At 34.7% G+C, this 15,892-nt stretch overlaps 1 protein-coding gene and 1 pseudogene across 1 annotated transcript; one reads left to right on the forward strand and one right to left on the reverse strand.

The window, feature by feature from the left end:
- Nucleotides 1–921: 921 nt before the first annotated feature.
- On the forward strand, nucleotides 922–3,263 carry LOC105796757 (heterogeneous nuclear ribonucleoprotein 1). Its single transcript, XM_012626558.2, has 2 exons — nucleotides 922–1,323; nucleotides 1,710–3,263. The coding sequence occupies exons 1-2, from the start codon at nucleotides 1,102–1,104 to the stop codon at nucleotides 2,859–2,861; spliced, it is 1,374 nt and encodes a 457-aa protein (XP_012482012.1). The 5' UTR covers nucleotides 922–1,101; the 3' UTR covers nucleotides 2,862–3,263.
- A 7,602-nt stretch (nucleotides 3,264–10,865) lies between these two features.
- Nucleotides 10,866–13,829, reverse strand: LOC105795619 (uncharacterized; annotated as a pseudogene).
- Nucleotides 13,830–15,892: the final 2,063 nt, after the last annotated feature.

Raw genomic sequence — 15,892 nt, forward strand, 5'->3', positions numbered from 1 at the left:
CTCATTTCCAATTGTTCTTTGATTAGGTGTCTCTATCCGATATAATTCTTTCCATTTGACATGCTTTTCCACAATCTAGAGTTTCTCGGTTTTTCCCATCTTTCAAGGAAGTGTTCATTTGAGCAACTTTGATTATTCGCATTTCTCCATGCTATTTTGGCCAATGGAGCTTTGTTCGAGATTTGCATCCTTTTTTGCTCGAGTTTCATTGTGTTCTCTTCTTCTCCCTAGCTACCAGAATTTCCATTTTATTATAAATATTGTTTAGGGATGGAAGGAAATAGAATTTTATCAGGGTAAGTTTACCTCATTGGTCGAGTAGCTTGTTTTCCATGAAAGAGAGTTTGGACTCCATTCAGTTTAGCATGTCAAGTTCCATTCCCGAGTATTTGACGCCTTCTGTTGCCATCTTCACCTATAAAACTCCTCTGAGCATTCTTTTAAATTTTGGATTATAGTTGTTGCTGATCTTAAGCCTCAACCCTGAGAAAGAGTAATAGTGATTCAATATGCTTTTAACTGCATGGCATGATTCTCTGTTACTTCTGATGAGTCCTTATATCTTCACTTTCTCGTTCTAATTTACTGATTATTAAAGAAAGAATATTTTGACATAAAACAGAACTGAAAGGTAAAAGAGGAAAAAATGAATATTCTTTCAGTGAGGTTTCACAAATATAAATAAATTAATTCTGACAATAAAATAAAATATGAATTCCAACATGAAATTTGCAAATAAACCAACTATTCATAAAATTATGTTCTTAATTTAAAACCCAGCCCAAACGAAACTAGACCTATCAGATCCAATAGTTCGATCTACATGAAATCGCAACCGTTCATTCCCAAAAATATTCCAAAATCTCAGCCGTCCAAACAGCACACAACACGATCCCTCACACTTTTCTTCCCTTTCTTTATTCTAGGCTTTAGAGCAGCTCTAACTTCCTCTCTCAAAATCGGCCCCCAAAACATTTTCTCTTCGTTATTCTCCAAATCCCTAAAAAAACCCCCCAAAACCCTAAAACCTAAAACAGGGCTATAATCGGAAGCTTGTTTCATTAGATTTGGAGGAATAAAAGAAAAGAGTAGAAAGGGGGAATGGATTCAGATCAGGGGAAGCTGTTTATTGGAGGGATATCATGGGAAACAAGTGAGGATAGGCTAAAGGAGTACTTTGGTCAGTACGGCGACATCTTGCAGACTGTTGTCATGAGAGATAAGGTCACGGGGAGACCTCGTGGCTTTGGATTTGTTGTCTTCTCAGATCCGTCCGTCATCGATACTGTTCTTCAAGAAAAGCACACCATTGATGGTAGAACGGTAATTTTTTTTAATTTTCTTAAGATGATTTTCTAGGGTTATTGTTATCTGCAGTGTGTTTTCCTTTTTAATACTAACTCTAGGTAAGGAATTAAATTTGGGGTTTTTATGTTGTTTTCTCTTGATTTACTGTTTTATGATTGCATGTTTCCTTGTTTTCCTTTTTTTACATATTGTAAGTTTTCTTTCTAAGCACGGGAAGGTACTTGGATTTCTTAGTGTATGCTATATTCTTTTGGAGCCAATTTTGCACTTTAAGGTGTTTTTAATTTTTATACTATATGTATATTTGTAAAGATTATACGAGTTTCTGTATTTTATCTCTATTCTTGTTGGCCTTGCCTGGTGCAAAGATAGTTCCCAATTATAAGATAATTGTTTCCCAGGTTGAGGCAAAGAGGGCATTATCTAGAGAGGAGCAGCAAACCTCCGCTAGATCTGGTAATTTTAATCAGGGTAGAAATTCTGGAGGTGGTGGAAATATCAGAACCAAGAAGATTTTTGTTGGAGGGTTGCCTCCGACTTTAACTGAAGATGGATTTCGCCAATACTTTGAGGCTTATGGTCATGTAACTGATGTAGTAATCATGTATGACCAGAATACCCAGAGGCCTCGTGGGTTTGGTTTTATCTCCTTCGACAGTGAAGAGGCGGTTGATAGGGTTTTGCACAAGAGTTTTCATGATTTGAATGGCAAACAAGTTGAAGTGAAACCGGCCCTTCCTAAAGATGCCAATCCTGGTGGGGCTAGCCGGTCTATGGGTGGTGGTGCTGGTGGTTTTGGAGGTTACCAGGGATATGGTTCTTCTGGTGGGAATTCAAGTTCTTACGATGGTCGTATGGACTCCAATTACATGCGTGGCCAGGGTACTGGAGCTGGCTTTCCACCTTATGGTTCATCAGGATATGCACCCGGCTATGGTTATGGTCCTGCTAGTAATGGTGTTGGTTATGGTAGTTATGGCAATTATGGTGGTGCAGGTGCTGGTTATGGTGCCCCTGCCGGTGCAGCTTATGGGAATCCCAATGCTGGCTATGCAAGTGGGCCTCCTGGTGCCCCTAGAAGTTCATGGGGCACTCAAACTCCATCTGGTTATGGTGCTATGGGTTATGGGAATGCTGCTCCTTGGGGTGCTGGTCCTGGTAGCGGTGGTCCAGGTTCTGCAGCTACTGGCCAATCTCCCACTGGAGCTACTGGGTACGGCGGTCAAGGTTATGGATATGGGGGATATGGATGTAATGATGGATCTTATGGGAACGCTGGTTATGGGGCTGCTGGAGGTCGTTCTGGTGGTACACCAAATAGTAATGCTAGTGCAGGTGGGGGAGATCTACAAGGGAGCGGTGGTGGCTACATGGGAGGTGGATATGGTGATGTAAATGGAAGTTCAGGGTATGGAAATGCATCATGGAGGTCTGATTCATCCCAAGGTTCAGGAAATTATGGGGGTAGTCAGGCCAATGGTCCTCATGGTGGACAAGGTGGCTATGGTGGTGGGTATGGTGGTGCACAGGGCCGACAAGCTCAACAGCAGTGATCCTATCGCTTGAACGACAACTTGATCTCTACCTCTTCTGTGCATAGCCTTCTCTTTGCTCTTGTAATTGTGATGGTTTCTTACTCCCAGCAGCCACAGGAGAGGCTCAAGTTGGATTTCAAATCCCCTTGGGATCGGTTGGATTGCTTGAAACCCTGTAGCTTGCAGTATCTATTTTGTTAGCCATAATAAGTAGTTTTGAGGCATAATAGATGCCTTTATTCAGTTGTGCTACTGAGTGTAGTTTTATTTGGCGTGCTTTCTTTCTTTTTGTCTTGCTGCTCCAGTACCTTATGTTTGGTAGTGTTTAAGTAAGCCTTAATAGTTTATATATCTTAAATTTGTGTTGTCTTGCTATTTTGAATATTTTGTTGTTTATATCAATCTAGGAAAATTTGACAATATGATTATGCTTGATTTGATACGATCAGTAGGGTATGGAGATTTACCAAGGATTTTTATTCATAGCAGTGGAGCTATGGGCCACTTGGGTTGATCACTCGTAGTGATAGCGATAAACGTAGTGGTAGTTGACACTTGAGGATGGCATAATCATTTTTCCCCTGTATTTGCCCTTGTGTTGTACAGGCGGAGAGATGCTCAAGAGTTCAAAGGTGGAGTCAAGTGTCCACTCATGGCTGAACCCAAGCTTTGTGGTGGGGGTTGTTCAGTGAGGGGTATGTTCAGCAGAGGACTTGCTCAGTTCATATTTTGAATTAACTTGAGATGGGAGAGGCTCTTCCCCACCCAGGTCTCGCCACTACGCCGTGAATTCTTGGCTTTTGAAGTCGAATGGTTTCCCTATCTTCCTCCAGGTTCTGTGGGGTTTTATTCAAGATGGAATTGAATTAGTGAAGCACACTGCTCGGGGGTATGTTGACCCGAAGCTTAGCTGACAGATCAAGATTACAGTACTCCCAAATTATTGAGTGTGCCTTTTGATTCTTTGGAGTAGTGATTACTGCTTATAGAGCACTAGAAAAGTACATGTCCTTAAAGTTCCCATTAGTTTTGGAATGAATTAATTGAGTTTTGCCAAACATTTAATGCAAGGGCTTTTTCTCCTTTTTACTGGCAGTAGGTTAAATTCTCATGAATACTTTTGGTAACCTCATAATTATTCATTATTCTGGGCAGTTGAATTGAGTTTCGGTTGGTGTAAGGAGATAAGGACTTAGGGTTTATGTTTTCAGGATTTGAATGCTCAAAGCATTTAGGATCAAGCTTTTATACGTTCGGCTTCTTGACAACAACTAGAAATGACTTGGTGAATGTATGGCAGCATGTATGGATAGAAAAACTCAGCTTCTCTATTATCAATAGAGTTAGGCAATGAAAACCGCAGCTCTGATTATTACATTAGCTTTAGTTATTGCATTGAGAATTGAAAAAGCTGGTAGAAGGTAAGTAATGGGCGATGGTTGTGCAGCAACAATTTGGCAGCCTTGACCGAAGTGAAAACCTTGGAATGGACATCCAAGTTGTATGCTTAATGCCTTTAAACAAGATCAGTTTTGAAGATGAGTTGTTTTCTGCTTTTATTATTCTAAAACTACTATTGCTTTCTACTTCTGTTGCTTAGCTAGTGCAAATGAAGATTAAGTTTTTAAAGGAATTATTGGTTTTTTTTTTGAGATGTTGAAACTCATTATCAACATGATTTCACGAATTCTCAATTTATATTGCCAGCAATTTTAACCCAGAGGATGAATACTGTGTTTTCTGTTTTTGAAAAAAGTTCACTTTTGAGAAGCTTTATTGAAAAGTTTTTTTTTTTTTCAGAAGTCAAGTTAAAAATTTATTTAAAAAGTTATTTGTTTACAAAAAAAATTTATTTGAAATAAAAATTTGGGTTGAGAAGTGTTTTTTAAATTTAATGATGAACAAAGCTGAAGTGGTAGCATTCTCAAGTCAGACCATGTGGTTACCGATCGCTCAAGGTTTGCTTTTTTTTGACATTTAAATAGATATTTTTCGCTTTTTGAAGTTCTGATAACGTTATCGACGGTAGTATTGGACTTGTTGAGGAATTCATTGGTTTTGGACAAAGAATGAAATCCCTCAACAATATGCTCCAATATGTAACAACTTTATGTAAAAAGATTGGTGATTGTGAAGATTGAGAGATTTGAGTTCAACCTAGAGGTGATCATGGGTCGGGTCGGGTCTAGACAAAATTTTAGGCTCGGGTTCGGCCCGACCTGAAATATGAGACTAAAAGTTTGTCTAAGTCTGGCTCGAAAGAAAATTGCTAAGCCTGAGCTTGGTCCGGCCCGACTCATATTAAATATATATTTAATATACAAAATATATATTTGATTAAAAATAAAAAAATATATATTTGATTAAAAATAAAAAAAATATTTTTTACTCAAATTCTCTCATTTTTTGGGCAGATCATACCCAGCCCGGCCCGATGATCACCTCTAGTTCAACCTATCGGAGATTGACTTATTGGCCGGTGGAATGAGCAGAAAATCTTTATAAGGATCCATCATTTTTCTATTTAATTCACTAAGAAAGTAATATCTAGTTTAGTTTGAGAAAGTAATATTCAATTTAGATAGAAAATTTTTTGAGTGTCTAATTTTTCGTATATTATAATTCATTAATATTACGTTTGGTAGGAGTATTGTTTTTTTATATATGTTTTAGTATATGAGTGAGCAATAAACTAATTCAATTAATAATATTTTTTTATATATGTCTTGTAATACCTAAATTTTACCTGCCCCCTAATGAACAGTCCATTTCTTTTACAAAAACCAAATCTGAATTACAAACAGGCTTATATGGCCCAAACCCGGAATAAAACAAAAAAGCAAACAAGAATCGGCAGAATAACAAGAAAATCGGAGGAAATCAGCGAGATGCACTAAGAGATTTCATACCTTTTTTCTTTTGTTCATGACTGCTATAAAGCAGACTCAAAATATTGTAAAATGGGGGGATTCTTCCGGAAAATCAATAAAAAGAGAAAACATATTCAAAAATATTGGAATAACACTGGGAGAGGGAAAACTTACCTTTTCGCCGGAATCGCCGAGTTGGTGCCCTCTCCGTCGCAATTGGAAACTGAGGCATCGACAGAGGCCGTAGTGTGGCTTGAACGGCGGCGGCAGTGAGGAGAGCAAAACCCTACCAGAGGGTTCCTCTGCTGTTTTAAAACAAGGGAAAAAATGAAATTTTTTTTAAGAAAAATTGATTTTATAACGGTCATGAAACGACGCCGTTTGAGGTCTACTTCAGTAGCCTCAAAATGACGTCGTATAGGCCGAAACCCGACGACCCGACCTGAAAGGCACTAGATCCGCGTGTTTTATAGCACATGGGAAATTTTGCCAATCACTCCCCTTACTTTTGTAGCGTATTTAAATTAAATTTCTGATTTTTTTAAATTTTGCTTCGCATTTTGTTTTATTGCAAATTGGTCCCCGTCGCTGCGCAGCATTTTAGGGAGATGGATTATTTCTGATTTGGCCCCCCATGTAATCCGCGTGTCGCAATTTGGCCCACAATTTTGCTTAAATTTCATTTATTTCCTGTTGTTTTAATTTTGTTGACTATTTAGTCCTTTTTTTATTTTTGTTTTTAAATTTTATTATTATTATTATTATTATTATTATAATTATTATTAATATTATAATTATTATTTCCATGTACATACATACATTTTTTATAATATATATGTGCATATATGTTTTAAATTTTGTAGAAGATATACAAGTACATATTTTATTTATTTTTATCTTCACAATTTTTATATACACGCATATACATATATTTATTAATTAATTTCGATAATGTAATTATTATTTAATCCATATGTATATATATTATATGTACATGTACATGTATATATATTTATATTTATATTTTTTCTAATGAATATTCTTTTATATTTATATATACACATATATATCTATGTTTTTTATTTATTTTTGAAAATGCTTAAATACATACTTATATTTTTAACACATATTTTATAATTTATAAATATATATATATACACATATTTATATATTTTTCTTTATTTTCATAAATGCATTAGATATTTTGTTCATATAAATTTTATAATCCAAAATTTTATATGTAAATCATATGTATGTCTTTTATAATTTCGATGTATATATTATATATCTTTTATTTATTTTGTTTATTTACTTCATTTGTTATTTATGTGTTCACATCTATATTTTAAAAGAATTTTTTATTTTGCTCATTTATTTGATATTTTGCATGTCATTGTTTTTTATTTAATTTCGTTTATTTACTATTTATGTTATTTCTATATCATTGTTGTATTTATTATAATTTGTTATTACGACATTTATACATACATTCAATATAACATTACATCATCTTCCTCCTCGATTTTAAAAATAGAAAATTTTCAAAATAGAGATAATACTCGTATTTAGGATTTTCAAGGAAATTGAGCCCTAACGTATTGGGTACCAATTTTCTTTGTTAAATCTAACAATCGAGAATTGCTCTTTAATCAAAAAATAAAAACTCATTATTGGGAATTCAACACGTTGTGTCCTAACGTATTGGATGTGAGGCATAAATTTCTCGAAATGAAGATTTTTTTAAAAAAATAATAAAGGAAATATCCAATGTTTAGAATTTTGAGAGATTGTGCCCTAACGTATTGAGGCTCGATTTCCTTGTAAATTTTAAACAAATGAATATTCTTTTAAATTTCATTACACAAGTATTTTGGACAAACTCACTTTTGAAGAAATAAAATATCGTGCCCTAACGCATTGGGTGTGACATTTTCTTCTCCAAAATGAGAGAGTCTTAATGAAAAACTCAATTTAATTAGGGATTATTTTTTTCATTCGACCTTAAGACATTAAATAATCAATTTGGTACCAATTTTGGGCATTATGAGGGTGCTAATCCTTCCTCGTACGTAACTGACTCCCAGATCCGTTTTTCTAAAACTCGTAGACCAAAGCCGTTTTTAGGTATCCAATCACACCTCAATAAAAAATTGGTGGCGACTCCCAATTTTTTGTTTTTTAAAGTCGACAACTAAAATCTCTGTTTTCAATGGTTTCGACATGTCTAATTTTGAATAGATTTTAATTTCAAGTTTAAAATTGTATTAACTATTCTTTATTTTATGTCCAACTATTATAATATATGTGTAATAAATAAATATTTTTCTCATGTTATTATACTTGTAACCAAACGAGGAATAAGAGTTGTGTTTTCAACCTTTATTAGCAAAAGTTGAAGGTTATTGAGTGAATTGATATAGGGTGCGCGAGAATAAAGTTGCAATAAACTTTGGGCTGGTTGGATTTATATTAGAGTTTATACAATGATTGAATAGTGAATTTATTTCTGAATCAGTTCTTGCATATGTAGGTTTAAAATCGAACTATGTAAGCAATTGTAATGTTCTTTTCTATTTTATTCATTGTGTATTAGCGAAATCTTAAATATTATTTTTTTATATTTGAATAAAGGTTAAAATATACCATAAGTTTATGTACATTCCGACAATAGAAATACAGTGACTAAATTTTAAGATTTAGAAGAGTATAAACATTTATGACATATTTTAACCTTGAATGAAAGAAAAGAAATAATTAAGAAGCAGAAGGGAAGCCTCACTACACCAAAACAGGCCTTTGGCGGCATCTTTTGTGGCGTTTGATAGACAAACGCTGCTAAAAATCGACCATTAGTGGCGCTAATCCTAAAACGCCGCAAAAACCTGAACACCTAGTGGCGTTTTCTAAAAAACACCGTAAAAGAACATCATTAGTGGTGTTTAATTTACATGCATGTGTTTCTGTTATAGTTGATTTATTTTTCAAATTCTTATATTATATTATACCGTTTGTAGCTGAAAATGGTGGGACGCGCAGAGGTCAAGGACGTACGCTACTTAGAGAGTTATACGAGTTAGATCCAGTCGAGCGTGTCAAAGTTGGATGAAACAGTTTTGGTCAGCCTGTTGGATCAGAAGCTCGACTTTTAGCAGGATACATGGGCATTTTAGCACGAAATCCAAATATGTTGCCTATCAACTACGAGTCATGGCATGAAATGCCCGAAAGCAACAAAAACCAAGCCCTCGATAATATTAAGGTAACAAAATGTTAATGCCATCTGTAATGCTTGGGAAATAGTTTCATTTATATTTACTTTATTAACTTGTGTTTTTTGTTTTTTGTAGGCGAGGTTTGCTTTAGAGGTCTCGGATGCTTACGTAAAGAAGGCATTGGGAAAAAGATGGAGAGACAATAAAAGTACTTTGAAGAAAAATTATTATAAAACAAAAACAATCCTAGATGAGAAATTGCAAAATGTCCCGCCGGGTATGTTGAGGTACCAATGGGAAGATGCGGTTAGATTTTGGCATTCGAAGAAAGGCGAGGTATGACGTACTTCCAAACTATTGTAATTATTTTAGTTTATAGTATTTTCTATTTACATACTAAAATTTCATAACGAGGATCGTGAACAAGTTGGAAAAAAAGAAGTGAAACAAAAATTCACCCACAGTAAGGTAGAAGTTTTGCATGTGTAGCTCAGACGGATGTATTTTTAATTTTTTTAATATTGTCGAATATGTATAACTTTCTGTTAAATAATATTTATACTACCATATTGTAGGAACTATCGTCCGGTCAAAAAGTTGGACGCCTTCAACTTTTTGAAATTACACATAGGAAGAAAGATGGATCTCCCATGACTCCTGAAGTTGGTGAAATAATGGTACGTTTACTTAATAAGATTTGACTTATTTTAGTTATTTTTAGTGTTTATTTTCTAATGGTTTAATTCATTGCTTGTAATGCGACTATTGTTATGTTGCATATGTTTTTTAATATATAATATTGTGTTCCTAACTATGTGATTTATTTATTAGGAAAAACTAAAGGATAAAAATGAGTCTGAAGCGATTGCTTCTAGTGATAGTTCTGTTCATCTTGAAGACATTGATAACCGGATTATTACTGAAGTTTTGGGTCCTGAAAGGTATGGTCGGGTTCGATTTCAAGGATCTTTTGTTAGCCCAACCCAATATTTTGAATCCAGCTCCCACCAATACATGGCTTGGGAGTCGGGCTCAAGTCAAGTTCAGAGGTTGAAAGACCGGATATTTGAAATGCAAGCGACCACGCTTGAGGTTCAAAGGAAATATGAAGAACTCCAGCTACAACTTAAAGCAGAGGCGGCAGCGAGGGAAGCAGAAGCTGCAACGAGAGAAGCAGAGCAGGCCAAAAAGTAAGACGAACTCCAGCAACATCTTCAGGCTATGATGAAGATGTTTCAGTCGCAACTTTCGCCTTCATAGTGTATGACATAAATATTTTTATCATTTTAACATTTAACATTTTTGCAAAAATACTATGAATTCACTTTTATTTATAGATATTAATATTATTTTATTCGTTTAATTTGAAATATTATATAAATTTATTGCTTTTGGCTGGTTTAAATCTGGTTGCTTTTGATTTGTTGCTACAGGAGGGTTGAAAAAATAAAAATTTTAATATAAAAAAATCCCAAAAATAGTGGCGTTTTTGTATAAAAGCGCCGCTAAAGAATTCTTTAGCGGGGTTTAAAAAAAACGTCACTATTTTTCATGTTCTTTAGTGGCGCTTAAGAATAAACGCCGCTAAAGAACATGATCTTCATGGCGTTTTTTCTAAGCCGCTAAAGTACATGGTCTTTAGCGTTTTTTTTAAGCTACCGCTAAAGAACATTGTCTTTAGCAAGATTTTTTCCTAAGTTACCGCTAAAGAACATGGTCTTTAGAGGTTTTTTTTTTCTACCGCTAAATAACATGGTCTTTAGCGGCGTTTTGTTTGTAAACGCAAACGTTTATGACGTTTTAGTTAATGGCCTTTTTTTGCGGCGCTCGAAGCATCATAAATACCTTTAGTGGCGTTAAAAAGCGCCGCTAAAGGCCTAAAAAAACGCCGCTAAAGACCTGTTTTGGTGTAGTGCCTTTGAATAGGTTGCCAAGTGCAGCTACATTTCAGGGCGAGAAAATACAACCTTCATTTGCAAAACATTAATGATAATTAGATGGCATAAACAAGGTACAAAATACATGTATTTATGTTATTTGGACTTCAAATATTTTTTTTTTGTAGGATTATATCTCGTACTCATGGTAATTACCAAGAGTATTGGACTTGAAACCAGCAGCACAATAATCAAAATAGTATTCCCATGTTCGAATGAACTTGTCATTGAATCCCAAAGCATTGATTTTGCTATGTAACCACGACACAATCAACTTTCCAAATTTCATTAATACTACATAAGGTATTATTTATGTTCGACACGTATTTTAATATTCTTAAAAGACATATCTTGGTACCTACATTTAGGTATGTGTTGGAGACAAAATTTCAAATAAGAAAATGGAAGTGTTGGAATAGCACACAAATGTACCTCTGCTTCTCCAAGAAATTCTTTCTCCAGTGTCTAAGAGTTTGGTAGTAATGACGTCCTATGTTTTCCACATACTCCACACTACAATTACACATCTTCCTTCACTTTTCTCCATAACCAAATATGTGTATAATAGAAACCAAAACAAAATGCAAGGATATGTGCATAAAAGTTTACTAGGGAGGAAATTGCATTATACCAGAGTCTGGATGCAGCATTCATGGCTGTTGTTACCCCTACCAGGGAAGAAGTATTCCTTGATAAAATCTGAACTCTTCCTGTATTCATCGAAACGCTTTTCTGGTATTGATGTGAACTGCAGTAACATGAACCACCCCACGCATTAGACTAAATAAATGTACTAGCTAATAATGATAGCCATAGCTAAATGGCTATAATAATATTCTTCAAGCTTTAGCTACTTGTAAAACAAGAAGGCCATCTTCTGCTAACACTGATTCGCAACAATCGAAGAAGTCTTCCATGTATTCATGGCCAACAGCTGCTATCATCTCACTGGAGATGGCCATATAGTATTATGATCTTTTCTTGGGTATGTAATAGGGGTAACATTGGTGGCTTAAAGAACTTACCAAGATATAATTTTGTCATACTTGTAGGTGCTAGGTAGTTGTCGATAGTCACAGAGTTGAAATCTTATATTTTCCTGACAATAAAGTTCAAAGAAATTCTGAATCCTAATCCACGGAAGTCGACTTTCAAAGTTAAAATATAGAGATAGCAATGGCTATGAACCCCTGAAAGTCAATCAGATGCAATGGCCAGAGCCATTGACAAAATTAAAAGCATATCATGACTTCAATTTAGCCTTCTCTACAATGGTAGATAATTAGTAGCTTATATTTTTTGTCATTAAGTTGCAGTTTATCATATAGGTACCTGAAGTCCAGCTTCCTTCACTCTTTTTTCTGCAAGTTTGAACTGCTCTTCGGATAAAGTAATCCCGATATATTTGCATCCAGTTCGTTTGACAACCTCGATAGCTAAGCCTCCCCAACCACATCCAATCTCAAGAATTTCATCTTGTTATCAATTCTAGCCTGGAATATTGCAAAAGGAAAATTTGATAGGTTAAGGTATGGCTAGAAAGTATTATTACTATAAGGAATTACTTCTTCAATTAGAAGAGAGAATTTTCTCTGTTGTGCATCTGTCAAATCTTCATCTTCTGTCTGTAAAACAAACCAAAAATGAAGTTACCAACAATCTTGTTTTAATAAATTATTACATGAAATGGCAATCATTGACAGTGAGTCTAACCTTAAACACTGCACAGGAGTGTGCCATTGTTTCATCCATGAATAATGCAAAGAGTTCATTACTCTATGAACACAAACTATAGAATATTTTTATATGCATTTGGTATGTCTTAAAATCTAAAAAAGCTGCATATTATCACTATACATATTAGTTGTTTCATGTTTGAACTTGCATAAAGACTATTGTAGCAATAAATTTTATGTCATGGCCTCGTACCAGGTCGTAATGGCGTGAAATGTTCCTACGAGCTTGTGTAAGAGTATTTCTCCTTGAGAAATGCTTGAAGCAATACTTTGCAGATGTTAAACCAGCTGTAAAAAAAACGGTGTTCATCGACGCCTAAACAGAATGAGTTAGATACAATCTCAATTGAGATTTAGGAGAAGAATATAAAAGCTATGTTACTCTTCGATTATTCAATTTTCTTGAAATGCCAGCTTCCGACACCCATATGTTAGACACGGCTATTTGTATGACATGAATATGTTAAAACTTTTTTCAAAATGTCCTTGTATTTAGAGGATCATAGCAACATAGGTAATGTATTATTGTGGTTTACAATTAGTAGTATACCTTTTCTTAATTGAGCTGGAAGAAATCAAACCTCTGTTGGCAAAAAGAATCTGCAGGTAACAAGGCAAATCTAATGAAAATAAATACCAGTGGTTATAAACTCATTGCTATTATCATGTCAAAATTTTTTTACCATTAAAACATTTAAAAAACCATATCTTTTATCACCAAAAGAAATATCTCCATTGATATATGCATCTGCAAGGCTTATATCTGCAGCAGTCCTAACCTGAAAAGCAATTTTTGTACTCATTAGTGGCTGATATATAAGGAAATTGCATCCTTACGAGAATTTACCTTCCAATAAAAATAGGGGTTGTGAACATTAATAACAGTTTTTAGAGAACACTTTTTAGTAGTTCCTTCAAAGGTAAACATAGTACCACCGTTCTCCAATAAACTGCTCATGGAAAAAGTAAAAGATATTGATTGTTAAAACTATAAACAAAAAATGAAGTTCATGGTTGAATGAATCAGTGGCATAGACTGAACATAGATTGTAGCAACTCACATAACAGACCCGGTTGATATAAAATGACTGAGGAATTTAGTAACAAAAAGACGTGCCCCGGTTTCCACTAGAGAGGGTACCATAGGCTTTGGATTGCTTAGAAGAATATAACAACTTTTTCCCAGCAAACCATTTGCAGCAATCATCCCAGCCTGGAAAGAAGTGAACATCACTTGTGAACTGCATTATTAATTAAACTCTTTTTATTTGTTTCAATCAAACTCTGATTAGTCTAAATTATTTTATTATTATTTGACCTATGAATTTAGCTTATAACTAGGTTCTTTTATAACCTTAGAAAACACACCTATTAAAGATTAGAACTAATAACACATTTAGAGAATTTTGTGTTTACGTCTTAAGCGTTCTTTGTTTTCGGGTTTTCGGGGTTTAGTTTTAATCTCCATCTTTTGTACTCATTATAGTAAAATTATTTTTGCCTGTGATTTTTTATCTTCTTTGAAAGGGTTTTTCCACGTTAAATTTGTATGTTCAATTTCTCAATTTCTTATGCTATTTTTACTTGTTCATTGCTTAATCGGGTCGATTCTTAACAAGTGATATCAGAGCTAATTCAATTTTCATAAATCAGCCCATTTAGAGATGGTAACAACAAGGTTTGAAATTGAGAAGTTCGACAGTAAGACAAATTTCAATCTGTGATAAGTTCGGATGATAGCAATTCTAGTTCAATCCGGCTTGAAAAAGGTTGTTACCGGGAAAAAGCCTGAGAATCTAAATAAAACAGAATGGGAAGAGCTTGATGAAAAGATTTTTTCTGCAATCCAGTTGTGCCTCGCGAATACAGTATTGCAGGAGGTATTGATGGAAAAGACCTCATCCACCTTGTAGAAAAGGTTAGAAACTCTTTATACGATTAATTCTCTGGCTAACCTTTTAGTATTGAAACAATGTCTATTCATTACTCTTTTAAATGATTTAAAGAACGTTGAGGTTCAGATTGACGATGAAGATAGGCTATGCTATTATTGTGCTCTTTACCCCCTTCATACAAGTTTTCCAAGGAGACTCTGGTTTATGATAGAGACAAACTCTCATTCGAAAATGTAAAGGGTCATTTGTTGAGTAGAGACAAACTCGACAATGAGTTCGGTTTGAATAACAAGGCAGATAGGCAAGCTTTTGTTTTGGTAGCGTCAAAGAAGTGAGACAAAAGGTGTCGCTATTATAAGAAGCTAGGTCACATCAAAGTAAATTGTTATAAATTGAGAAATAAAAGAATTGTTGTGAGTAATGAGGAAGATGTAGCTGGTGCTAATTTGGCCGACAAAAGCGGTGATGATTTCTTATTAATGTCAACAAGCGAAAACTCTAAGCTTACGTCCGAGTGGATCCTAAATTTGGGATGCTCTTTTTACATGTGTCCCAATAGAGAATGGTTTTCCACATACAGTTCGATTGAATGTGGAGTTGTGCGCATGGGAAACGATTCATCCAATAAGGTAATTGGTATTGGTACTGTCAGGTATGTACTTGATTTACGAAAGAATCTCATTTCTTGAGTATTTTAGACTCGAATGGATGCAGAACCAACGTCAAGTCGAGCGACATTAAGGTATCTCGTGGAGCTCTCATTTTGTTAAAAGGTAAAAGAACTGGTAGTCTTTATATTCTGGAAGGTTCTACAGTGATCGGTGAAATCAAATGTACCTCGTCCATTACGGAGTTGAAGTCAACTCGTTTGGAGCAGAGGCAACTTAGTCATAGGAGGGAAAAAAGTTATGACCGTTTCGTTGAAGAGAGATTCTCTTTTGGATGCAAGTTTTGAAAAGTCAGGGCATTGAATTCGTGAAAATCAGACCCAGGTTAGTTTTGATTTGGCAGTGTACAAGCCGAAGGCTAGAAGTCTTTTAGTTTCTAAACACAGATTTGACTCAGTTAATTCCCTGCATAGTTCAAGATAGGCTTGTGGCGGGCTTTGGCAAAGATGACGTTGTGAAAATATGAGTCAAAGTGGAGATTTGTTAAGTATGACTCCTATTTCAGTCAAATTTGAGAAATAATCTTCTAGTTAAACTCCGTTTATTTGTTTTAATCAAACTCTAATTAGTTTAGATTATTTTATTATTATCTGACCTATGAATTTAGCATATAAATAAGCTCTTTTACAACCTTAGAGAACACTCTCATTAGAGATAAGAACTCATAACACATTTAGAGAATTTTGTGTTTACGTTTTAAGGATTCTTTGTTTTCGAGTTTAGTTTTTATC

This window comes from Gossypium raimondii, chromosome 3 (genome assembly GCF_025698545.1).
Source record: "Gossypium raimondii isolate GPD5lz chromosome 3, ASM2569854v1, whole genome shotgun sequence".
Lineage (NCBI taxonomy): Eukaryota > Viridiplantae > Streptophyta > Magnoliopsida > Malvales > Malvaceae > Gossypium > Gossypium raimondii.